At 40.7% G+C, this 25,933-nt stretch overlaps 1 protein-coding gene across 2 annotated transcripts; it reads right to left on the bottom strand.

Annotated features, from left to right (window-relative positions):
* Positions 1 to 216: 216 nt before the first annotated feature.
* Positions 217 to 25,878, bottom strand: fancg (FA complementation group G). 2 transcript variants are annotated; one of them, XM_063018241.1, is made up of 15 exons: positions 25,841 to 25,878; positions 25,684 to 25,754; positions 25,375 to 25,459; positions 21,339 to 21,464; positions 21,053 to 21,243; positions 18,178 to 18,316; positions 17,955 to 18,085; positions 13,638 to 13,784; positions 12,254 to 12,414; positions 7,981 to 8,047; positions 6,432 to 6,757; positions 2,967 to 3,007; positions 2,446 to 2,604; positions 1,038 to 1,152; positions 217 to 923 (listed from the first exon to the last, which is right to left on the bottom strand). In XM_063018241.1, exons 2-15 carry the CDS (start codon positions 25,750 to 25,752, stop codon positions 812 to 814), a joined length of 1,869 nt encoding a protein of 622 aa, XP_062874311.1. In that variant the 5' UTR covers positions 25,753 to 25,754; positions 25,841 to 25,878; the 3' UTR covers positions 217 to 811. The 2 variants fall into 2 exon arrangements, with proteins under 2 accessions (XP_062874311.1, XP_062874312.1); XM_063018242.1 differs by lacking the exon at positions 25,841 to 25,878 and having other exon boundaries at positions 25,684 to 25,805.
* Between the last annotated feature and the right edge of the window lie 55 nt (positions 25,879 to 25,933).

Raw genomic sequence — 25,933 nt, 5'->3', positions numbered from 1 at the left:
CATGTCAGATATCTGATCTGAGATGTGCAACTGGGAATGAGTGACATGTCGAACAGCCAATGAGAACGCAGGATACGGTGTGAGGGGAAACGCAGGAGAGGAGTGTAAACAGGTGGGACAGGGGGATAATATAATTTATATCAGAATACACCGGCACACACACACGTTTTACAGTATTTCTGACCTGATCGTTCTCTAACATAACAACAAAACACCAACATTGCAAAAATATTTATTAACCTCCAACTCATTAACTCCATCATTTTAAATAGGTATTGGTATTGGTATCGGTATCGTTAAGTATAAAAATACATGTACTTGTACTCGGTTGGGAAAAAATTGTACCGATGCATCCCTAATCTGAAGTAGCCGCTTCATCTTGGTTACAGTAGATCCTGTGCTTGTCAAGGGAACAGGGGTTGTAAAGCAGGAACACTGCTGTGTAGTATATATGCAACTAGTAGACCTCTGTAAGACAGCTTGGAGTACCAGGTACTTCCACGAGCATGCTTTTGGAAGCATTAAAACATGAAGTTCATATTATAAATAGTAACAAGACAATAAAATTAGATTTTAAATCAACCCACATTAACCCCACAAATACAGAATTTGTAAGTAGTTACTGTATTTCGGTTGATTAAAAAGTGGTATTTGAAAAATTTGTTAATTGTGTTCCAGACTGTAATAAACTCAATCAATTCCAATAAAATGTATTTTTATGTACACATATTATACAGTGCAAGAGATAAAATAAATCATGTAAAGCAAAAGAAAATACGGACATATTTAGAGGTAGAAGTATTTCAGAACGTTATTGTTCTGTCACACTACTTTGAATGAATTCTTCCATTTTCTTAATCAGGTTGCTCTTGTCAAAACAGATAGCATCTTCTTGCCATGTTTGAAGATACAAGGGCAGGTTTCTGAAATACAAACCCAAAGATATTTTAAATTGAGTAAAACAATGATATTAATATAATTGTGATTTTTCAACTATAAACAATACATACATACAAAAAACAGTTTTATTCACTTACAGTGTTGTAGGTGACTGTGCAGAATTATGAATTTGTCTCCATATAACTGTGGCCTCCTCCTTGCGGTCCAGTCTCCACAATATCTCTACCAGCCACATCCCTGTATTCTTACACCCTGGTAACATTAAAACCAAAGCATGATGTGGTGGAGACTGATGAACAATGCAACATTTATAGACAGAAAATTTGTGCTAAATATAGGATTAAAACTTAACAAATGTATAGTATAGGACTGTGGATAGGACTGTGGTATGGAGCTATTGCAAGGGGGACATAGCAAATGAATAAGGCATGTTTGAGCACTGCTATCATAAGATGGACCAATTTGTGAAAATTACACAGTAAAATGTAAGATACATAATTCATGTCACTTGTAATGATTCCACTGTAAAGGTGATTTGTTACATCATTCTGTTCCTGTGGACAGTGGTAGCCTAGTGGGTAGAGATTTGGACTATGATGGTGGAATGGTGGAAATGGTGGAATACCCTACGTAGTGCACTTCACAGGAACAACTGGGGTGAATGGAATGCTCCTACAGAATTGGCGCTAATGGTTGAAAGACCGCTTTCTGAACCAATAAGTTAGTAAGAAATGCCATCATTTGCATTTATTCAGTTTGCGTCACATAGATGATGTGTCAATGAAATGCTTGATTGGCTTTCTAACGAGTTCGTGTTTTACTTCACAACCGGGAAAAGTTTGGAGGTTTTTAATTATAAGCACACATTTACAAAATAACGGATTATATTACTAATGGGACACACGGTTATAAATTTAATAGCATCTGGAAGAACATAAGCTAAGGTAAGAGTGGTTATGATTTTTTTGCTGTGTTTTGGATTTTGGCTGCTGTGCCGTGATTTATTACGAGCTTTTGTTTTGCAGTGAAAACAAAACTTATCAGTTTAAGCTTTTAACTGGTACCTTTTTGTTATGGAAATTACATTCATTTGCACAATGACTGAGAAAGTAAGCAACTAAGGCACTAAGTAAAACGGCAAAATACAGTTGCTAATCTGTTGTTGTTTTTTATCTGAACTTACATATTATTTGATTATTTCTGCGCTACATTTCCAATATATGTTTTGTGTATATTATATTGACTCGTGACTTGACTCGGACTCTAGCCTAAAGACTTGTGACTTGACTCGGACTCTAGCCTAAAGACTCGTGACTTGACTCGGACTTGTATTTTGTGACTTGTGAACATCTCTGCCATACAATGTCTGACCCTGCGCACTGACCCCTTCAATCAGAAGTTGCAATTTTGCATGGATTACAATGTTAATAAAAAAAAATCCAATACATTTTCAGTGAAATTCCTAAATGTGTGTCAGAGTAAAGGGGGGCTGGAAAATATTCTTAAAAATAGTTAGTATAAAAAAATAACTGTATTTTTGCACACCTGGTAAGACCTGAAGACTGAGTTGAAAATCCCTTAAAGCTTCCTTCAACTGGCTTCTCTCAGCAAAACACACAGCTCTGACTGCAAGCACTTTTGCCTTTAAAGCCTTCAGCACCACCACATTAAGGTCCATGTCTCCTGTCTCTACTGAATCCATCTCTGTGGAAAGTTCAATTAAATGAAATTTAAATAATTAGAATTAGAGTTTCGACAGGTCTGGTTCGACCAGGAAACACTTGGCATAAATATTCCCAACAGGGTGCCAATTTATCACAGGGTTCCCAACCCAACCCTCCACCCACCACTCAGATAAATAGCTGAGATTTGAACACGGATCACCAGGTGGTGGGCTAGCGTAATAGATCGCTGCACTACCTGAGTGCCAGAAATAATTGTTAATGAATTACAATATGTCACAGAAAATTTATAATGATTAAAGACACAAAAATTCCTAATAAAATTAAGAAACTATAAATTCTTGTCTGATTAATCTTGATAAAAAAAAGTAAATTAATGCATACCTTTCTGTTTAATATGCACTTTCACCAGATGATTGATAGCTCTGCAAATAAAAAATATATATGGTAAATAAACAGAAATGACTATGAACTCATTCAGAACTCAAACATCTGTGAATCCATTGGATAAAATAACTTAGATTTCTGCACTGATTTAATGTTCCACATAGTAGTTGCCTACAAGAAATAACAGGTGATTACTGGTTACACAAGATTCATCAGTTTAAGTCTTTAATGTCAAACACAGTCATGGACAATTTTGTATCTACAGTTAACCTGACTGTATGTCTTTGGACTGTGGTAGGAAACCGGAGCTCCCAAAGGAAACCCACACAGACTCGGGGAGAACATGCAGACTCCACAAAGAACGGACCCGGACCACTCCACCTAGGAATCAAACACAGGACCTTCCTGCTGTGAGGCGATAGTGCTACCAACTGAGCCACTGTGCTGCCCTCATAATACACTGATCAGCCATAACATTAAAACCGCCTCCTTATTTCTATACTCACTGTCCATTTTATCAGCTCCACTTTCCATGTAGAAGCACTTTGTAGTTCTACAATTACTGACTGTAGTCCATCTGTTTCTCTTCATACTTTTTTAGCCTGCTTTCATCCTGTTCTTCAATGGTCAGGACCCCCACAGGACCATCACAGAGCAGGTATTATTTAGATGGTGGATCATTCTCAGCACTGTAGTGACAATGACATGGTGGTGGTGTGTTAGTGTGTGTTGTGCTAGCATGAGTGGATCAGAAACACCAGCGCTGCTGGAGTTTTTAAATACCGTGTCCACTCACTGTCCACTCTATTAGACACTCCTACCTAGTTGGTCCACCTCATAGATGTAAAGTCAGAAATGATCGCTCGGTGTTTCCATATTTAGGGGTTGCAACAGCAGATCTGGTCCACATGTTTGTCATAGTTCTTGCTCTGAGAGTGCAATAACAGAAGCACCTCCCGAGTTTAGTTTAAATAAACAGATAAGATTAACATAAAGACATGACAATCAATACTAGAAATTTTCACACTAGCCCAGATGTAATACTGCACATTTGAATTGCACAATCGTTAATAAAAGATTGCACATGTTAATTAAAGTCCACAAGCAGTTATTGCACAAAAACAATGTGTGGTTGTTGGTTGTTTAAGGTCCTTATGGACCAGGGGAAGAAACTGGAGGTACAAGCTTTAATCACTTATAAAATGCCTGATACTCATAAAATGCCTGTGTAAAATAAACACAGTAAGCCTAAACCAAGGTATAATAAGTGTTCGATAGTAATTTTTAATTACTCCCTTTTTTTCCTCCCCATTTTTAGCGCGTCCCATTTTTACCCGATTGCGTTATGCTTCCTCTTTACTGGTGCTGACCCCCTCCTCTGAACGAGGAGAGTGAACTGACATGCCCCCTCCGACACTTGAGCAGAACCCGACTGCATCTTTTCACCTGCACGAGGCAAGATCTCATGCCAATCAGCCTTGTGCACGGAGAGCCACACCCTGATCAGGATTATTCCTCTACTCTGTGCAGACGCCATTAATCAGCCAGCAGAGGTCGTAATTGCATCAGTTATGAGGTCCCTATCCGACTCCCTTACCTGGATGAACAACAGTCAAACATTGCTCTTATAGCCGCCCAGCCCAGCCAGATGGCAGAGCTGAGATTAGATACGATGTATTTTAAATCCCAGCTCTGGTGTGCTAGCGTATTTTACCACTGCGCCACCTGAGCGGCTTCGATTGTAATTTTTTACAAACAAATAAAAAGTGAGATGTGAGGGGTCTCTGAGGATAAAAGAGCATCAGCCAAGAGACCCCTCACATCCCGCTTTTGTTTGACCCGATGCCCTTGAGTAGGTGATTAAAAACGTAAAAAGTACAATTGTACATTTATTAAGTGTTATATTGATTTAGGCTGAATGTGTTTTTTTTTTAATTATTATTATTATAATGAGGATCAGGCATTAAATAAATGATTAATGCAGCAATCCAGGTAAATCCAAAGGCTTAAAACCTTCACTTACAACTGCATTTATCGGGTAGCACTGTCGCCTCACAGAGATAAGGTCCTGGGTTTGATCCACAGGTGGGCCAGTCCAGGTCCTTTCTGTGTGGAGTTTGCATGTTCTCGCCATGTCCGCGTGGGACAGTCCCACAGTCCAAAGACATGCAAGTGAGGTGAATTGGAGACACTAAATTGTCCATGACTGTGTTCGATATAACCTTGTGAGCTGATGAATCTTGTGTAATGAGTAACTACCGTTCCTGTCATGAATGTAACCAAAGTGTAAAACATGACGTTAAAATTAGGGATGCACCGATCCAACTTTTTCAGTTCCGATACCGATCCGATACATATACTTTGCAAATCGGCCGATACCCGATACCGATCCGATACCATTGTTGAATTAATAAACTGTATACTTTATTATGTGAAGGCATCAGGATCGACTTAAACATTACCAAGTTTGCAAAACAAAATATAATTAACATCGATATAAATGTACTGAACTGCTATTTATTTGTCAATAAAATAATAAACAGGCATCTTAATATTTCAGTGTTATTTTCACTCAACGAGTGAGCATCCGACGCTGCCTTGGTGACCAAAGCAATCCCAGCATTCATTGCGGGTCGGGTGCGCTTTTCTTACAGAAAAATAAACATGGCTTGACGGGGCGGAGAAACGAATGGAGTTATTATTAAACGTAAATAAAATATTACTGATTTTTAACTTGTATAAACTTGTACAGAGTGTTTTTATTTGCAAGTTCGAGCTCGTCAGGAAATGTAACAGTTATCGGTACATGAAGGGAAATGTTATATTAACGTTAGCGTTAGCGCTGTGCTACCTCAGTTCATTGGTTTTAATGGCAAGATGCTAAATGCTAAACCCGATGGAATCGCTATGTAACGCGTTCGAATAACCCGATTTATGAGTTGATGACTTATTAGAATCCTCTCTACTGAGGCAGCCGCTTATGTAGACAGCAAGGCAGCTCCTTAGGTTTTCGAACACACCCATAATGTAGCTGCTGACAATGAGAAAAACAGTAGTAGCTTAAATAACTTTTTCAAATAAACTTATCCGTAAATATTTAGTGCAAACAGTAATTCAAAATAAAATATAGCAGCTAAACCTGAGTAATAAACATGTTGCCATCGAACTTGTTGGCATAGCAAGCAAGTGAAATACCTCCATGCAGCTGACTCTTTGGCTCGCTCCATGTTGCTGTTTTTGTTTGTGCTCTACGCCATACGTCAGCAGCGCGTCCTGTATGGGCTTAGCACGCGTCGCAAACGAATTAAAGTGAACGTATATCACTTGGATCGGTTTAATTATCCGATATCCGATCCATCTCATTTTGGTAATATCGGGACCGTTATCCGATCTTAATATCGGATCGGTGCATCCCTAGTTCAAATCCTAATAAATAAACAAACAAACAACTGCATTTATTACCTGGTAAAGCTGGTCAAAGCCTCTTTCGTATCATTGAGCTGCAAATAGGCCTGGCCTTGGAGGAGGTAGGCAGCACCAGACCAGAGAACACACTCTAACTTTTCCCCTGGGTCATCAGGTTCCAGAGCCAGAGCCGAGAGTTCACTGGAAGCTTCCATGGGTATCTTGATCACCAGCATCTCTGGGATGAGGTCAACAGTCATAGCAATGACCTCATCACAAATTGCAATGGCATCCCAAAACCTTTGGGCCTTTAACAGTGCAAACGCTGCTTCAAGATAGACCACAGGAAGTCTTGGAAAGAGCAGGCCATCCTTTGTAGGTATCTATGTCAAATTTGCAAATTAGTAACTTTGTAAATAATAATATAATTTAATATAATATAAAATTATATAATATAACATAATATAATAAGGTGTAATATACAACCCCAAATCAGACAAAGTTGGGACACATGGAAAATGCAAATAATAAAAAACAGTTTCTTACATTTACTGTAACTTTTATTTCATTGCTGGATGAACCTGAGATATTTCATGTTTTATCTGCTCAACTTCATTTCCTTTATTAATAAACATCAATTCCTGCATTTCACACCTGCAACACATTCCAAAAAAAGTTGGGACAGTAAAGCATTTACCACTTTGTAATGTTGCCATTCCTTTTCACCACACTTAAAAGACGTTTTGGCACCGAGGAGACCAAGCGATTTAGTGTTTCAGCTTTTATTTTGTCCCATTGTTCCTGCAAACACGTCTTAAGATGTGCAACAGTACGGGGTCGTCGTTGTCGCATTTTTCGTTTCAAAATTCTCCACACATTCTCTATTGGGGACAGGTCAGGACTGCAGGCAGGCCAGTCCAGTACCAGTACCCTCTTCTTCCACAGCCATGCCTTTGTAATGTGTGCAGCATGTCGTTTTGAATTGTCTTGTTGAGAAATTCATGAACGTCCCTGGAAAAGATGAGGTCTTGAAGGCAGCACATGTTGCTCTAAGATCTCAATGTACTTTTCTGCATTAATGCCGCCATCACAGAAGTGTAAATGACCTTTGCCAAGGGCACTGACACAGCCACATACCATGACAGACCCTGGCTTTTGGACTTGTTGCTGATAACAGTCTGGATGATCCTTTTTGTCTTCGGTCCGGAGTACACAGCGTCCATTTTTTCCAAAAAAGACCTGGAATGCTGATTCATCTGACCACAATACACGTTTCCACTGTGTGATGGTAAATTCTAGATGCCTCCGAGCCCAGAGAAGTCAACGACGCCTCTGGACATGGTTAACATAAGGCTACCTTTTTTGCACAGTAAAGTTTTAAGTGGCATTTGTGCATGTAACTCTGTATTGTAGAGCTTGACAAAGGTTTGCCAAAGTAATCCCTCACCCATGTGGTTATATCAGCTATTGTTGAGTGGCTGTTCTTGATGCAGTGCATCATTTGCATTTTCCATAATGTTCCAACTTTTTCTAATTTGGGGTTGTAAAATAATATAATAGTTTATAATCAATTAAATAAATTACTTAACCAAAACAAATAACTTACATGTTCTTTGGAGTCTGACTGTAAATAAGCCAAAAGATCCAGATAGTATTCAGCACCTTCTGAATTCCTGATCAACCAAATAACAAGACAAATACATTTTGAGCACTGGTGTCACTAAAACACTCTCATGTATTTTGATCCTATGACATTTTCAAAAAAGTTTTTAAGAGATTTAAATCTGAAGTCTAAAAAGCCAGGATATTCCAGGACTCATTTCTTTGGTTGAGTAGAAGTGTACTTGGAAGTATTGTCTTGCTGGAACGTCTAATTATTACCAAGTTGTATTTTTACCCCAGACGGCATAACTGAGTATTTCTGTGAATCTATGAAGCCTGTGTCCCAGACTTCTACAGTATCAAAATATCCTCTGGTGTGTTTCCAAGGAGGACCAGGAGTAGTTCTGCCAGAGCCTTACAAAATGACCTTTAGTGGGCTACTGGTGTGCATATTTCTGATGAAACTGTCCGATCAGCCATAACTAGGGTTGCCAACTTTCAGAAATGGAAATAAGGAACACCCTGTTTACATGAGCGGGGGGGGGGGGGGGGGGGGGGGGCTTAGGGTTGCAGGTTGCACCTGTAAACAATATAACGGGTCTTACACCATCATAGGAACATTATCAAAATGTTTAATTTAAGCTGTTTAACATATATTATTTTCATTCTTTATTGATAAATCAGAACCATATTTTAGGTAAAACAACATGCATAAACAACATCATGTAACCTTTTTTCTCAATAGTGAAAACAACATTTTTACATAATCCATCTTAACACCGACATGCAGCCCGGTTCTGGACTGCGTTGCTTAGGGGGGCAGTAAGAAAATTGGGGGAGGGTTGGGGCAATGCCCACCCCAGCGCCCCCATAGTGCCGGCCCTGCTTGTGTTACTTTAGTTTCGCCCTAAGCCGGATTCGAACCTAGGGCAGAAGAACGTGCGCGATGCACGCTGCCCACTGCGCTACTCAAACAGTGAAGTATTTATAGTGGTGGTAATTTCGGTTCATTTTATGGACTCGGGTTAATCTGAGTCACTCAGTAATGTGATCCGGTTTACTTGGGTCACTTGAGTCAGTTGAGTCACTTGTCTTCCATGCACTCATCTTCTGTAAATAAATCCTTCTCTCTTAATTCTCTTGGGGGGTGTTAGGGTTAGAGAGGAGGGTGGACTCACCTACCAATCAGATGGGTATATTAATGGGTCACGGGTTTAAAATTACCATGGGGGCTGCGATACTTCTTAAGCAGTACAGTACTAAAGTAGCCTGTAAGCATTTGCATTTTAATAATAATATAACTATATTATGTTCTTTTGCTTACAAGAAAATATGCTGCATTAAATCTATACCACTACTGAACTGTCTAATCTGCAGCGTTTCTCTCCCATTGATAAAAATACGGAACAAAGCGCGTCCCGTATCAGTTCAATACGGAACGCGACATTTAGTTTCCAAATACGGAACGATTCCGTATTTTACGGGACGGTTGCCAACCCTAGCCATAACATTAAAACCACCTCCTTGTTTCTACACTCACTGTCCGTTTTATTGGCTTCACTTACCATATAGAAGCACTTTGTAGTTCTACAATTACTGACTGTGGTCCATCTGTTTCTCTGCATGCTTTGTTAGCCCCCTACATGCTGTTCTTCAATGGTCAGGACCCCTACAGGACCACCACATAGCAGGTATTATTTAGGTGGTGGATCATTCTCAGCACTGCAGTGACACTGACATGATGGTGGTGTGTTAGTGTGTGTTGTGCTGGTATGAGTGGATCAGACACAGCAGCGCTGATGGAGTTTTTAAACACCTCACTGTCACTGCTGGACTGAGAATAGTCCACCAACCAAAAATATCCAGCCAACAGCGCCCAGTGGCCTTGGTCCTATGACCACTGATGAAGGTCTAGAAGATGACCAACTCAAACAGCAGCAATAGATGAGCGATCTGACTTTACATCTACAAGGTGGACCAACTAGGTAGGAGTGTCTAATAGAGTGGACAGTGAGTGGACACGGTATTTAAAAACTCCAGCAGTGCTGCTGTGTCTGATCCTATCGTACCAGCACAACGCACACTAACACACCACCACCAAGTCATTGTCACTGCAGTGCTGAGAATGATCCACCACCTAAGTAATACCTGCTTTCTGGTGTTCCTGTAGGGGTCCTGACCATTGAAGAACAGCATGCAGAGGAACAGATGGACTACAGTCAGTAATTGTAGAACTACAAAGCGCTTCTACAGTAGTGTTCAAAAAAATAGCAGTGACTTTAAAAAAGTGAATAAAGCACAAAGTCATTATAATAACTTATTTCCATAAATGCAAACGCACTGAAAATACTACACTTTCAATTCTAAATCAAAACATTAACTAAATGTAGCCAGTTTGTGTTAATCCTTTACAGAAAGTTAAGAAAAATGAATATTAGGCTGTTCAAAATAATAGCAGTGCCAGCATTTTTCTTTAAAAACTAAAAAAATATATCTATAACATGAAAAAAATTTTTAGGTTTCACTTTACTTTAAATTACTGAACTAATATTTAGTGGCATAACAATTGTTTCCGAGATCTGTGTTGCATGGAGTCGACCAACTTCTGGCACATCTGAACAGGTATTCCAGTCCAGGATGATTAGACTACATTCCACAGTTCTTCTGCAATTTTGGGTTTTGCCTCAAAAAAACGTGTTTCAGACGTCAGCCCACAAGTTCTCTATGGGATTGAAGTCAGGGGATTGTGCTGGCCACTCTATTACCTCAATCTTGTTTGTCTGTAACCAAGATGTTTTGGGTCATTGTCATGTTGAAACACCCATTTTAAGGACATTTCTTCTTCGACATAGGCCAACTTGATCTCCTCAAGTATTCTGATATATTCAAACTGATCCATGATCCCTCGCATGTGATAAATAGGCGTAACACCATGGTATGAAAAACATCCCCATATCATCATTTTGTACCACCGTGCTTTACTGTCTTCACAGTGTACTGTGGCTTGAATTCAGTGCTCGAGGGTCATCTGACATACTGTCTATGGCCACTAGACCCAAAAAGAACAATTTTGCTTTCATCAGTCCACAAATGTTGAGCCATTTCTCTTTGGACCAGTCAATGTGTTCCTTAGCAAATTTGAACCCATTCAGGACACGTCTTTATCTTAACAACGGGACTTTGCAGGAGTTTTTGCTGGTAAATTGGCTTCACTTAATCATCTTCTGTACTTACTGGTAACTTCAGATGTTCCTTGATCTTTCTGGTAGTGATCATTGGCTGAGCCTTTGCCATTCTGGCTATTCTTCGATCCATTCGAACAGTAGTTCCACGCTTCCTTCTGCGTCTTTCAGGTTTTGGTTGTCACTTTAAGGCATTTTAGCTGAGCAGGCTATAATTTGCTGCACTTCTCTGTATGTTTTTCCCCTCTACAATCAAGTTTTTAATCAAAGTACTCTGTTCATCAGAACAATGTCTGGAACAACCCATTTTACCCAGTATTTTAAAAGGAAATGTGCTATGACCAAGCTGTGCAATATTTGCCACCCTCCTACCTTAAATAAGGGCCAAAATTGACACCCGTTCTTCTGCAGAATGAATGACTTCACCAATTGAACTCCTCACTGCTATTATTTTGAACAACCCCCTTTCAATCAATGCTTCAATTACTCAGAATGAGTGGGATGCATGTCCTAATTGTTGGGTTTGTTTTGTTTTCATTACTCTACTACACTTTCAAGTGAATTTTTTGCTATGTAGAAATATCACTTCTACTAAAAACAGTGATTTATCAAGTTAATGGTGTTGGACTGCTATTATTTTGAACACCACTGTATATGGTAAGTGGAGCTGATAAAATGGACAGTGAGTGTATAAACAAAGAGCTGGTTTTAATGTTATGGCTGATCAGTGTATACCAAATTTGGTAAGTCTGCCACTGGTGCCCCGTTTTTTTCACAGATGAGTGCGGAATCACACAGAGCATGTGACAGATGTGAAAGAGGTGAATGCTTTGACAGGTTTGTTGGTGGATCAGTGATCGTCTGGGGAGGCATATCCTTGGAGGGTCGTACAAACCTCCCATGGTACACTGCTATAACATAGCGGGATAAAATCAATTGTCAGAACTTGTACAGAGATTTGACTGGTACAATAGGGCCTGGACTGTTACCTCTCACACATTTAAGAATGACCACCTTAGAATAGCACCAACTGCTCAGCATGATAAGCGCATCTGAGCATTTTTACCATTAAAACAGCTTGGAAATAGTACTTGCCTGTCATTGAGCACACATCTTTGTCCCAGAGTGTGCAATATATGAAGAGGGGAGGGAATTTGGCAGATGAAGGTCATTTGTTCACTACCTAGCAGCATATCAGGAGATACAAGGAGGGCCGATGTACCTGATGAATCTCTCTCAGCGTGCAAAAGTGAAGCCTATTAAGAGTGTATACAAATAATGTCAGGATAGCAGGAGCCAGATAATTACAACTATACTCAAAAAAATATCTGCTTTTGTACTACATTTTATCACCAACAAGAATTTCAACACACATGCATCTAATGAGCAATGAACAGCAAACCTATTATCTGTACACTGATCAGCCATAACATTAAAACCACCTCCTTGTTTCTACACACAATTTATCAGCTCTACTTACCATATAGAAGCACTTTGTAGTTTTACAATTACAGACTGTAGTCCATCGGTTTCTCTGCATACTTTGTTAGCCCCCTGTCATACTGTTCTTCAATGGTCAGGACCCCCACAGGACCACTGCAGAGTAGGTATTATTTAGGTGGTGGATCATTCTCAGCACTGCAGTGACATTGACGATTGATGGTGGTGGTGTGTTAGTGTGTGTTATGCTGGTATGAGTGGATCAGACACAGCAATGCTGATGAAGTTTTTAAACACCTCACTGTCACTGCTGGACTGAGAATAGTCCACCAAGCAAAAACATTCAGCCAATAGCGCCCCGTGGGCACTGATGAAGGTCTAGAACATGACCAACTCAAACAGCAGCAATAGATGGTCGATCGTCTCTGACTTTACATCTACAAGGTGGACCAACTAGGTAGGAGTGTCTAATAGAGTGGACAGTGAGTGGACACGGTATTTAAAAACTCCAGCAGCGCTGCTGTGTCTGATTAACTCATACCAGCACAACACACACTAACACACCACCACCATGTCAGTGTCACTGCAGTGCTGAGAATGATCCACCATCTAAATAATACCTGCTCTGTGGTGGTCCTATAGGGGTCCTGACCACTGAAGAACAGGACGAAAGCAGGCTAAAAAGGTATGTACAAAAACAGATGGACTACAGTCAGTAACTGTAGAACTACAAAGTGCTTCTATATGGTAAGTAGAGCTGATAAAATGGACAGTGAGTGTAGAAACAAGGAAATAGTTTTAATGTTATGGCTGATCAGTGTAGAATGTAAAACAGAGTGGCTTAATGTACAAACTCCATGTCTGGATACTTTGTAAAATGCAGTAAAACCTAGAATTTGTGATATTTGTTTAGTCCTCCTAAAACTTTGATCAAAGGACAAAAGTATAGAAAATATATAATTCTAAAGTTTTTAAAGTGATTAAATAAAACAACAATGTATTTCTAGCATGATGAAGATTTTGCATTATAATCACTTACAGAATGTAGAAGACGTACAGCCTCTATTTCAGCATTACTGTTGCCTAGACTTCTGTACACCAGTGAGCTCTGATAAAGTGCTTTTTGACAGTTGAAGTCCGCTTCCAAAGCCTTTCTGTAAGATTGGAGGGCACTCTGGGGCTGGTGCTGAAACGACATAATTGTAAGTCTAATTCTATCCAGTTGTCATGCAGATTTGATGTAAAATTGGGGAAATTGAACTTGCGATCCATCACTTAGAGTAATTTTAATATTTTTAGATGGCATCACAAGACTATGAAGGAAAAATATCAGAGCTGTCATGGTAAAACAAAAATACTTGGTGTGGCTGCTATTCACTACAAACATTATTACATACACTGATAAGGCATAACAATATGACCTGTGTTGGTCCCTTTTTGCTGCCAAGACAGCCCTGACCCGTCGAGGCATGGACTCCACTAGAGCCCTGAAGGTGTGCTGTGGTATAAGATGTTAGCAGCAGATCCTTTAACTCCTGTAAGTAGTGAGGTGGGGCCTCCATGGATCTGACTTGTTTGTCCAGCACATCCCACAGATGCTTGATTGGATTGAGATCTGGGGAATTTGGAGGCCAAGTCAACACCTCAAACTCGTTGTTGTGCTCCTCAAACCATTCCTGAACCATTTTTGCTTTGTGGCAGGGCGCATCATCCTACTGAAAAAGGCCACAGCCATCAGGGAACACCGTTTCCATGAAAGGGTGTACATGGTCTGCAACAATGCTTAGGTAAGTGGTACTTATCAAAGTAACGTCTACATGGATGGCAGGACCAAAGGTTTCCCAGCTGAACATTGCCCAATGCATCACACTGCCTCCGCTGGTTTGCCTTCTTCCCATAGTGCATCCTGGTGCCATGTGTTCCCCAGGTAAGCAACGCACACGCACCAGGCCATCCACATGATGTAAAAGAAAACGTGATTCATTAGACCAGGCCACCTACTTCCATCGATTCGTGGTCCAGTTCTGATGCTCATGTGCCCATTGCTGGCACTTTTGGAGGTGGACAGGGGTCAGCATGGACACCCTTACTGGCCTGCGGCTATGCAGCCCCATACACAACAAACAGCGATGCACTGTGTATTCTGACACCTTTCTATCAGAACCAGCATTAACTTCTTCAGCAGTTTGAGCTACAGTAGCTCGTCTGTTGGATCGGACCACACGTGCATCAATGAGCCTCGGCCACTCATGACCCTGTCGCCAGTTTACCACTGTTCCTTCCTTGGACCACTTTTGATAAAAACTGACCTCTGCAGACCGGGAACAACCTACAAGAGCTGAAGTTTTGGAGATGCTCTGACCCAGTCGTCTAGCCATCACAATTTGGCCTTTGTCAAACTCGTTTAAATCCTTACTTAAATGTTCACTAACAGGTGCCGTTGTAAAGAGATAATTAGTGTTATTCACTTCACCTGTCAGTGCTCATAATGTTATGCCTGTTGAGTGTATATAACAAATCTCTGAGTGGCAGCCATATTATTTAATAATATTTAATATGAATAATAATAATTTTATTAGTTCTAATATACTGTATGTGTATTTGTAAACAGAGCATGCAGTCAGTCTTCTATTCAAACCTCTTCACATCTCACACTTTGTGTCTTTTGAAATAATATAATTTTTACCAATCACACTTAATCACCCATAATGACAAAATGAAAACAGACTTTTAATTAAAAATCAATACTGAAATCTTTCATTCTCAAAGGTTTTCAGCCCCTCTGCTGTGGCACTTCAAATTTTGACCAGGCACATCCTGTCCGCTTTAATGATCCTTAAGATGGTAAAAATGTGTTTCAAATTGAAATGATTGGACATACACTGATCAGCCATAACATTAACATTGTTTCTACACTCACTGTCCATTTTATCAGCTCCACTTACCATGTAGAAGCACTTTGTAGTTCTACAATTACTGACTGTAGTCCATCTGTTTATCTACATACTTTGTTAGGACCCTTTTATGCTGTTCTTCAATGGTCAGGACCACCACAGAGTAGGTATTATTTAGGTAGTGGATAAATCTCAGCATTGCAGTGACACTGACATGGTGGTGGTGTGTTAGTATTTGTTATGCTGGTATAAGTGGATAAAACACAGCAGTGCTGATGGAGTTTTTAAACACCTTACTGTCACTGCTGGACTGAGAATAGTCCACCAACCAAAAATATTCCAGCCAACAGCGCCCTGTGGGCAGCTTCCTGTGACCACTGATGAAGGTCTAGAAAATGATCAATTCAAACAGCAATTGATGAGCGATCGTCTCTGACTTTACATCTACAAGATGGACCAACTAGGTAAGAGTGTCTAATAGAGTGGACATGGTATTTAAAAACTCCAGCAGCGCTGCTCTGTCTGATCCACTCATACCAGCACAACACACACTAACACACCACCACCATGTCATTGTCACTGCAGTGCTGAGAATGATCCACCACCTAAAAAATACCTGTTCTGTGGTGGTCCTGACCATTGAAGAACAGGGTGAAAGCAGGCTAAAAAAAAGTATGTAGAAAAACAGATGGACTACAGTCAGTAATTGTAGAACTATAAAGTGCTTCTATATGGTAAGTGGAGCTGATAAAATGGACAGTGAGTGTAGAAACAAGGAGGTGGTTTTAATGTTACGGCTGATTAGTGTAGTTTGGAAATACACACACTTTCTTCTATAAGGGCCCACAACCGTTTATGAATCTCTGCAAACAAACGGTATCAAGGCAAAGATCAGGGCAAGGATATAAAACAATATCTAAGGTTTAGAGTGTTTTCAGGACCACAGTGACCTTAATCACAATTGGCACAACCTTAAACTTTAATATAGTTGGCCATCTGGGCAAAAAGGGTCTTGGTCAGAGAGGTAAGAAAAGATAACATTCACTACTCTGTAGGAGCTCTAAAAGTCCTGTGCAGAGAATCATTTCGGCACTGCAGCACTCCATAAATCAAGCATTTATGGTAGAACTGCACAATAAAAGACACTGATGAGTAAAAAAAGCATATCACAGCGATTCTCTGGTCGAATGAGATGGAAATAACTCTTTGGGCAGAACAAACACTAGGTAGTGCAAATCAGATTGCAATGGTAGCTGAGTGGTCAAGGTACTTGACTAGTAATCCAAAGGTCGCCGATTCAAGCATCATCACCACCAAGTTGCGACTGTTGGGCCCCTGAGCAAGACTCTTAACCCTCGCTTTGGACTCTTAAAGTCGCTTTGGATAAACGTGTCTGCTAAATGCCGTAAATGTAAATGTAATAGCACCTCTATGGTAAACATGATGGTGGCAACATCATGCTATGGGGTGCTTCTCAGAGGTAGGGATTAATTTACACATTTTTTGCCATTTTTTGTGCAGGTTGCTTCATGCTCAATTTTAAATTTCACACAAAACATATAAAATAGAAAGTTGTAGTGAAAGTAATCAGAAAAAATACAATTCTGGTATGTGCTGTATTCTTTTTGGGTTTACAATAGTATACACTAACAAGTTAATATACGCTGATCAGCCCTAACACTGAAACCACCTCCTTGTGTCTACACTCACTGTCTATTTTATCAGCTCCACTTACCATATAGAAGCACTTTGTAGTTCTACAATTACTGACTGTAGTCCATCTGTTTCTTTACATACTTTTTTTAGCCTGCTTTCACCCTGTTCTTCAATGGTCAGGACCCCCAGAGGACCACTACAGAGCCGGTATTATTTAGGTCTTGGATAATTCTCAGCACTGCAGTGACACTGACATGGTGGTGGTGTGTTAGTGTGTGTTGTGCTGGTATGAATGGATCAGACACAGCAGTGCTGCTAGAGTTTTTAAATACACTGTCCACTCACTGTCCACTCTATTAGACACTCCTACCTAGTTGGTCCACTTTGTAGATGTAGTGGTCACAGGATGCTGCCTACAGGGCGCTGTTGGCTGGATATTTTTGGTTGGTGGATTATTCTCAGTCCAGCAGTGACAGTGAGGTGTTTAAAAACTCCATCAGCATTGCTGTGTCTGATCCACTTATACCAGCACAACACACACTAACACATTACCACCATATGTCAGAGTCACTGCAGTGCTGAGAATGATCCACCACCCAAATAATACCTACTCTGACCATTGAAGAAGAGCATGTAGGAGGCTAACAAAGCATGCAGAGAAACTGATGGACTACAGTCAGTAATTGTAGAACCATAAAGTGCTTCTATATGGTAAGTGGAGCTGATAAGGAGGTGGTTTTAATGTTATGGCTGATCAGTGTAATTTAGCAGTCTATAAAAATAAAGAGGCAACAGCTACTTCTTACCAGCTTGGCAAAGCTTAGGCCTATAAGAGTGTAAACATGAGCCAAGAGAGCTCTGGGTGAAGGTAGAGTAATGGCTTCCTGAAAAGCCAAAAGTGCCTCACTATACTTCTCCTTCTTCATCTGCTCCACTCCTAAAACAAATACATTTAAATTTACCCATCAGGACAGACCACATTTGTGTGCAATATTTTCAGTATGGCCACATGAAGCGTAGTCACATTACCATGGGATATAAAAGTGGTGAGATGCAGAATATTCTTAAGATCCTGGACTGCAACGGAACTCAGCAAGGTGTCTTCTTGGATGGAAATGGCAAGGTTTCGAGTTTCTGCAAGCAGATCCATTGACAGTGTGCTCTGTTTCTGTGGGAGAGTCAAATGTCACAATAAATTAATTAAACCTCAAAAATAAATTCACTGTAAAGTGATGAGCCTCATCAGTAAGAATGATATTGTATATCAGAATCATATTACAGTTCAGTGAGTAATTGGACATTTATACTTATACAATAATGCATTAACACTTGTGGATATTTTATTTAGGTAATTACCTCATCTATGAAACACAATGACCTAAACATGTAAGGTCGCCAATCAAATTTCCACATTTACCTAACCCAGATAAATCCACCAGAACCCGACATTCTAAAAATAATATAATAATATAATAGCTATGTTTAGCTCAACTTTTTAACTACTCATAACTTGACAATCAACATTCAAACAAATACAAATCTGTGCACCAGAGCTGGGATTTCGAATACATCGTATCGAATCTCAGCTCTGCCATCCGGCTGGGCTGGGCGACTACATGAACAACGATTGGCTGTTGTTCATAGGGTGGGAAAAGCCGGACCGGGTTCCTTATTACTGGTTCAATTACGATCTCTGCTGGCTGATTGATGGTGCCTGCGCAGGGTTGAGGAATAATGCTGATCAGGGTGTGGCTCTCCGTGCACAAGGCTGATCCGCATATGAACTCGCCTTGTGCAAGTGAAAAGATGCAGTCGGTACTGCACACGTGTCGGGCCGTGTGTCAGTTGCGAAGCTCCTCAGTCAGCAGTGGAGGGTTGTGAAGGGTTGAATTAAAGAAGCCGGTGCTATTGCTGATGTGCACACCAGCACAGAAATTCTGAACTTCTTGGTTCGAAACTTACCGTTGCCACCAGTCGGCTGGGCACCATCTAGTGGGCATAATTGGCAGTGCCTGCAGCAGACATGGTTATGCTAGGGCGGGATGACTGGACTATGTGGGTGGGGTCTTCAAACACTGTGTAAGGACCCTGATTGGCAGATAGAGGGGCCTGTGCAGAGTGCATAAGTAAAAACAGGGTTCCGCTAAGGGCTGCGCATGGGTCGGAGGAGGCATGAGCAGCAATATATCCACCCTGACCACAATCAGGGATCCCCCAGCAGCGAAAGACAAATTGACTATGCTAAATTGGGAGACAAATGGGAGAAAATGCATAAATAAAATAGAAAAAAAAGTGCTTTAAGCAGATACAAATACAAAGCCACGCAGTTTAACTATTATCTAGGACTTACCTGCCTATTGCTATTTTACGTATTTCCATGTGGCTTAAATCAGCATGTTTGCTCATTTAAAGCTGAAGTGTAGGAAAAGCAAATTGTCCTAGGTGATTGCAGAGCATTATCAGAGAACATCTTAAATGAGCAAGGTTGTATACAGGGGATCCAGAGGGCACACTTTGTTAGATTTAGTATTGAATGCATACACTGATCAGCCATAACATTAAAACCACTTATTGTTTCTACACTCACTGTCAATTTTAACAGCTCCACTTACCATATAGAAACACTTTGTAGTTCAAAAATTACTGACTGTAGTCCATCTGTTTCTCTACATACTTTTTAACCTCCTTTTACTCTGTTCTTCAATGGTCAGGACCCCCACAGGACCATGACAGAGCAGGTATTATTTAGATGGTGGATCATTTTCAGCACTGACATGGTGGTGGTGTGTTAGTGTTCATTGAGCTGGTATGAGTGGATCAGACACAGCAGTGCTGCTGGAGTTTTTAAATGCACTGTCCACTCACTGTCCACTCTATTAGACACTCCTATCTAGTTGGTCCACCTTGTAGATGTAAAGTCAGAAACAATCGCTAATCTGTTGCTACTGTTTGAGTTGGTCATCTTATAGACCTTCATCAGTGATCACAGGACGCTGCCCACGGGGCGCTGTTGGCTGGATGTTTTTGGTTGGTGGACTATTCTCAGTCCAGCAGTGACAGTGAGGCGTTTAAAAACTCCAGCAGCACTGCTGTGTCTGATCCACTCAAACCAGCACAAAACACACTAACACACCACCACCATGTCAGTGTCACTGCAGTGCTGAGAATCATCCACCACCTAAATAATATCTGCTCTGTAGTGGTCCTGTGGGGGTCCTGATCATTGAAGAACAGCATGAAAGGGGCCAAACAAAGCATGCAGAGAAACAGATGGACTACAGTCAGTAATTGTAGAACTACAAAGTGCTTCTATATGGTAAGTGGAGCTGATAAAATGGACAGTGAGTGTAGAAACAAAGAGGTGGTTTTAATGTTATGGCTGATCGGTGTATATTTGTAATTTTTACCTATCAATCCACAGTGAATCATTCATAACGGTCATGTGTGCCTTTCACACATGATTGAGGTATAGCTCCTATTACGGCGTTGTAAGATGGTGAGAGATAGGAGCCATACCCCAATCATGTGTGAAAGGCACACATGACCATTGGAATTAATGGTCATTGTGATTTGCATATGGACCTGATCATCGGTTCCATTGTTATGTAATGGGTGGTGATCGGTCGTTATGCAAATCGGCTGCATATAAGGTTGAGGTATCCACCACCAACTCACTTGGATTGAGTGGCGAAACATATCTCTACAACAACTTGTGTCCAGATAAACTGATTCAACTTTGTGGATATAACAATTAAATGAATAGGTTAAAGTATTGGATGGTTAACAATATTAAATAAAAATACCCATCAGTTCATTTTAAAAGAAGTGGTGAAAAAGAAAAAGCCAAAGTAAAAATAATAGGTCCTAATTTCTTGTTGAAGTGTTGATTTGTAACATTTCTTACTTTGTGGTTAATGAGCACAAGCAGATGAAGGATCTTTTCAAACTGGCCCTCTGATAGCCATAGAGCCCACTGAACCAGCAGAAGCTTATGGATCCAGGGTTCATATTCCGTACCCCTGAATGTCGGCACCACAACCTGCCATAATGTAACCAAATCAGAAGTGGGTTCCTGTGTGCCAACAGCCTCCAATGCTAAAAACGAAAGAAAACACAACAATACATACAATTCATACATCTATGGGAGTTTATGCATGTTTATTTTTTCTACTGTAACAAATGTGATTTACCTCTCACTAGAGTATTGGTGAGGTGACAAGTTGTCTCATTTGATGTGGAGTAACCAAGAGAAAATATCAAAGTATTGAATGAAATAGTGATTTCAAGTTGAAGTTGTTCTGTGAGAGCTGGTACACCTGTGTGGAAAGTGCACAAAGAATTAAGCGGTTTGTCTGAAACAGGACCAATGATGCAGTTGTTCGACCCCAATGCCAAAAAAGTTTGCAGGAAAAAATATTAAACAGAAATACAACCCCAAATCAGAAAAAGTTGGGACAGAAAAATGCAAATAAAACAAAAATGCAGTGTTCCTTACATTTACTTTGACTCTTATTTGATTGCAGACAGGACGAACCTGAGATATTTCATGTTTTATCTGCTCAACTTCATTTCATTTATTAATAAACCTTTATTCCTGCATTTCAGGTCTGCAACACATTCCAAAAAAAGTTGAGACGGGGGCAATTTAGGACTAATAATGAGGTGGAAAAAACTAAATAATGATGCGAAAACAGGTGATTACTTTGGCCGAGTGCTCAAAGGATGTGCAGACCAGCTGGCAGATGTATTCACTGACATCTTCAACATCTCCCTGAGCAGCGCCATCGTTCCAACGTGCCAAAGAAGTCATGTGTCATGCTTCAATGACTATCGTCCCGTAGCACTCACGCCTATCATCATGAAGTGCTTCGAGAAACTAGTCATGAGGCATATTAAGACCCTACTGCCTCCCACCATGGACCCACTGCAGTTTGCGTACCGTCCTAACCGCTCAACGGACGACGCCATATCCACTACACTTCACCTGGCTTCTACACACCTGGACAGAAAGAACACTTACGTCAGGATGCTGTTCATAGACTTTAGCTCAGCATTCAACACCATCATTACTCAGCATCTAATTGGAAAGCTGAGCACGCTGGGCCTGAACACCTCTCTCTGCAACTGGATCCTGGATTTCTTGACTGAGAGACCTCAGTCTGTCCGGATCGGTAAGAACACCTCCAGCACCACCACACTGAGCACCGGCGCTCCCCAAGGCTGTGTGCTCAGTCCACTGCTGTTTACTCTGCTTACGCACGACTGTACAGCAATGCACAGCTCGAATTCCATCGTTAAGTTTGCAGACGACACAACTGTGGTGGGACTCATCAGCAACAACGATGAGTCAGCGTACAGAGAGGAGATACAACATCTAACGGACTGGTGCCAAGTCAACAACCTGTCTCTGAAGGTGGATAAAACCAAAGAGATGGTCATTGACTTTAGAAAGACACTAAGGGACCACTCCCCACTGCACATCGACGGCTCATCTGTTGAGATCGTCAAGAGCACCAAATTTCTCGGTGTTCATCTGGAGGAGAATCTCACCTGGACCCTCAACACCAGTTCTATCACCAAGAAAGCCCAGCAGCGTCTCTACTTTTTGAGAAGACTGAGGAAAGCTCATCTGCCACCCCCCATTCTCACCACGTTCTACAGAGGAACAATCGAGAGCATCCTGAGCGGCTGCATCACTGTCTGGTTCGGAAATTGTACTGCGTCGGACCGCAGGACTCTCCAGCGAGTAGTGAGGACAGCTGAAAAGATCATCGGGGTCGCTCTTCCATCTCTCACGGACATTTTTAACACCCGCTGCATCCGCAAAGCTCTCAGCATTGTGGACGATCCAACCCATCCATCACATGGACTTTTTACTCTGCTCCCGTCTGGGAGACGATACCGCAGCATCCGGACTAACACAACCAGACTGTGTAACAGTTTTATCCCTCAGGCAATCAGACTCCTCAATTCAGTACTATAACAATTTCCTCCGGAAATTTTCTGCTGCCACACACTGATCTGTATTGACTATGTTACTTGCATTTTTTGCACACCTCCTGGAACTGAACAAGCAATTTCTGCACCTTACTTGTATTTTTGCACCTTATTTACTTTTTAGGCACCTTATCGGCATTGCCAATTTTACGCTGCTAATGTACAACATGTCAGTACCTCATGAACCATTGTACCATCTATTCACCATCATGTACTAACACTTGTCTTTAGTCCTGTCTTCTAATTACTTGTTTATATTAGGGATAATTAGGAATATCTTTTGTAGTTATTTATTATAGGATTTTTTGTATTTATTGTTGTATTTACACTGTTTTGTATTGTCTTGCACTTTTTGTACCATGTTACACCGTGATCCTAGAGGAACGCTGTTTCGTTTCAATATGTACTTGTATGTAGCTGAAATGACAATAAAACCTCTCTGACTCTGAAACCTTTGTCAAGCACTACAATACAGAGTTACATGCACAAATGCAACTTAAAACTTCACTGTGCAAAAAAGAAGCCTTATGTTAACCATGTCCAGAAGCGGCGTCGACTTCTTGGCTCGAAGGCAACTAGAATGGACCATCACACAGTGGAAACGTGTATTGTGGTCAGATGAATCAGCATTCCAGGTCTTTTTTATAAGCAACAAGTCCAAAAGCCAGGGTCCGTCATGGTATGGGGCTGTGTCAGTGCCCTTGGCAATGGTAATTTACACTTCTGTGATGCAGCATTAATGCAGAAAAGTACATTGAGATCTTAGAGCAACATGTGCTGCCTTCAAGACGTCGTCTTTTCCAGGGACGTCCATGCATTTTTCAACAAGACGATGCAAAAGCACATGCTGCACACATTACAAAGGCATGGCTGCAGAAGAAGAGGGTACGGGTACTGGACTGGCCTGCCTGCAGTCCTGATCTGTCCCCAATAGAGATTTTAGAAGGAAAAATGTTACAACAACAACAACGACCCCGTACTGTTGCACATCTTAACCTGAAATTCGGGAATGGATGTTTATTAATAAATGAAATGAAGTTGAGCAGATAAAACATAAAATATCTCAGGTTCATCCTGTCTGTAATGAAATAAAAGTCAAAGCAAATGTACGAAACTCTGTGTTTTTTTTATTATTTGCTTTTTCCATGCCGTCCCAACTTTTTCTGATTTGGGGTTGTAATTTGCAAATCCTTATTCTGAATTTAACGTCCGATTACCCAATTGCATTTTGCTTCCTCTCCACTGATGCAAATCCCCGCCCTGATTGAGGAGAACGAGACTGACACATGCCCCCCGAGTTCATATGCGGATCAGCTTTGTGTACAGAGAGCCACACCCTGACCAACTCATTATTCCTCGACTCTGTGCAGGAGGCATCAACCAGCCAGCAGAGGTCATAACTGCATCAGTTATGAGGTCCCTGTATGAACAACAAGCCAATCATTGTTCATGTAGCCATCAGCTCCACTTACCATATAGAAACACTTTGTACTTCTATAATTACTGACTGTAGTCCATCTATTTCTTTCACCCTGTTCTTCAATGGGACCCCACAGGACCACCACACAGCAGGTATTATTTAGGTGGTGGATCATTCTCAGCACTGCAGTGACACTGACATGGTGGTGGTGTGTTAGTGTGGATAAGACACAGCAATGTTGACGGAGTTTATATCCAGCCAACAGCGCCCCGTGGGCAGCATCCTGTGACCACCGATGAAGGTCTAGAAGATGACCAACTCAAACAGCAGCAATAGATGAGCGATCGTCTCTGACTTCGCTTCTACAAGGTGGACCAATTAGATAGGAGTGTCTAACAGAGTAGACAGTGAGTGGACACGGTATTTAAAAACTCCAGCAGCGCTGCTGTGTCTGATCCACTCATAAGAGCACAACACACACTAACACACCACCCCCATGTCATTGTCACTGCAGTGCTGAGAATGATCCACCACCTAAATAATACCTGCTCTGTAGTGGTCCTGTGGGGTTCCTGACCTGAAGAACAGCATGAAAGGGGGCTAACAAAGCATGCAGAGAAACAAATGGACTACAGTCAGTAATTGTAGAACTACAAAGTGCTTCTATATGGTAAGTGGAACTGATAAAATGGACAGTGAATGAATAAACAAGGAGGTGGTTTTAATGTTATGGCTAATCAGTGTATATCACTGAGCTATCTTTAGCGAATACAGCATAGTGTTTATATTATAAATGGAATGACTCGTACCTTGAACTTTCAGATGGAGTTTAAGTAACTCTTCATTACAGCATTTTCTCGTGTTCTGAAGTGACTGAAACTGGATTTCATATTTCTGAAATTAAATATAAAAGAGTTCAAAATGTTAAGCGTAACTAAAAATTAAAAAAAATTTCATAACCCGGCAGAATACCAAATTACTCCAAAATTACACGTAAAGTTCACTACATATAAGGGAGAAGTCAACTATTTTCCACATATGTAGTGTACTTATGTAGCACGTAAGGAGCAATTTGGTATTCAACCTGCTGTGTGATAACGCTAGTTAGCTAAAGCTACCTTCCACTTTCTGATGATGTTGTTATTCTCCTCAGCCCATCTTTCAAACAAACCAGAAGTCACAGACATATCTAAAACACATAGGTACAAAACACTGACATTTATACAACCAAAAATTAGTTATAAGTAATGTTAGTTGAATAATAACGTGACTAACGACCACTGAAAAAGACTTGCGCCAAATTTTAACTTTTTCTTCTTTCCACTTGTTCAGTTTTTTGTCGCCACCTTGTGCTCGTGATACGTAAAA

Source organism: Trichomycterus rosablanca, chromosome 21, assembly GCF_030014385.1.
Source record: "Trichomycterus rosablanca isolate fTriRos1 chromosome 21, fTriRos1.hap1, whole genome shotgun sequence".
NCBI classification, from domain to species: domain Eukaryota; kingdom Metazoa; phylum Chordata; class Actinopteri; order Siluriformes; family Trichomycteridae; genus Trichomycterus; species Trichomycterus rosablanca.
Note: the sequence above shows the minus strand (reverse complement) of the source record. Positions and strands in the feature narration are given on the sequence as shown.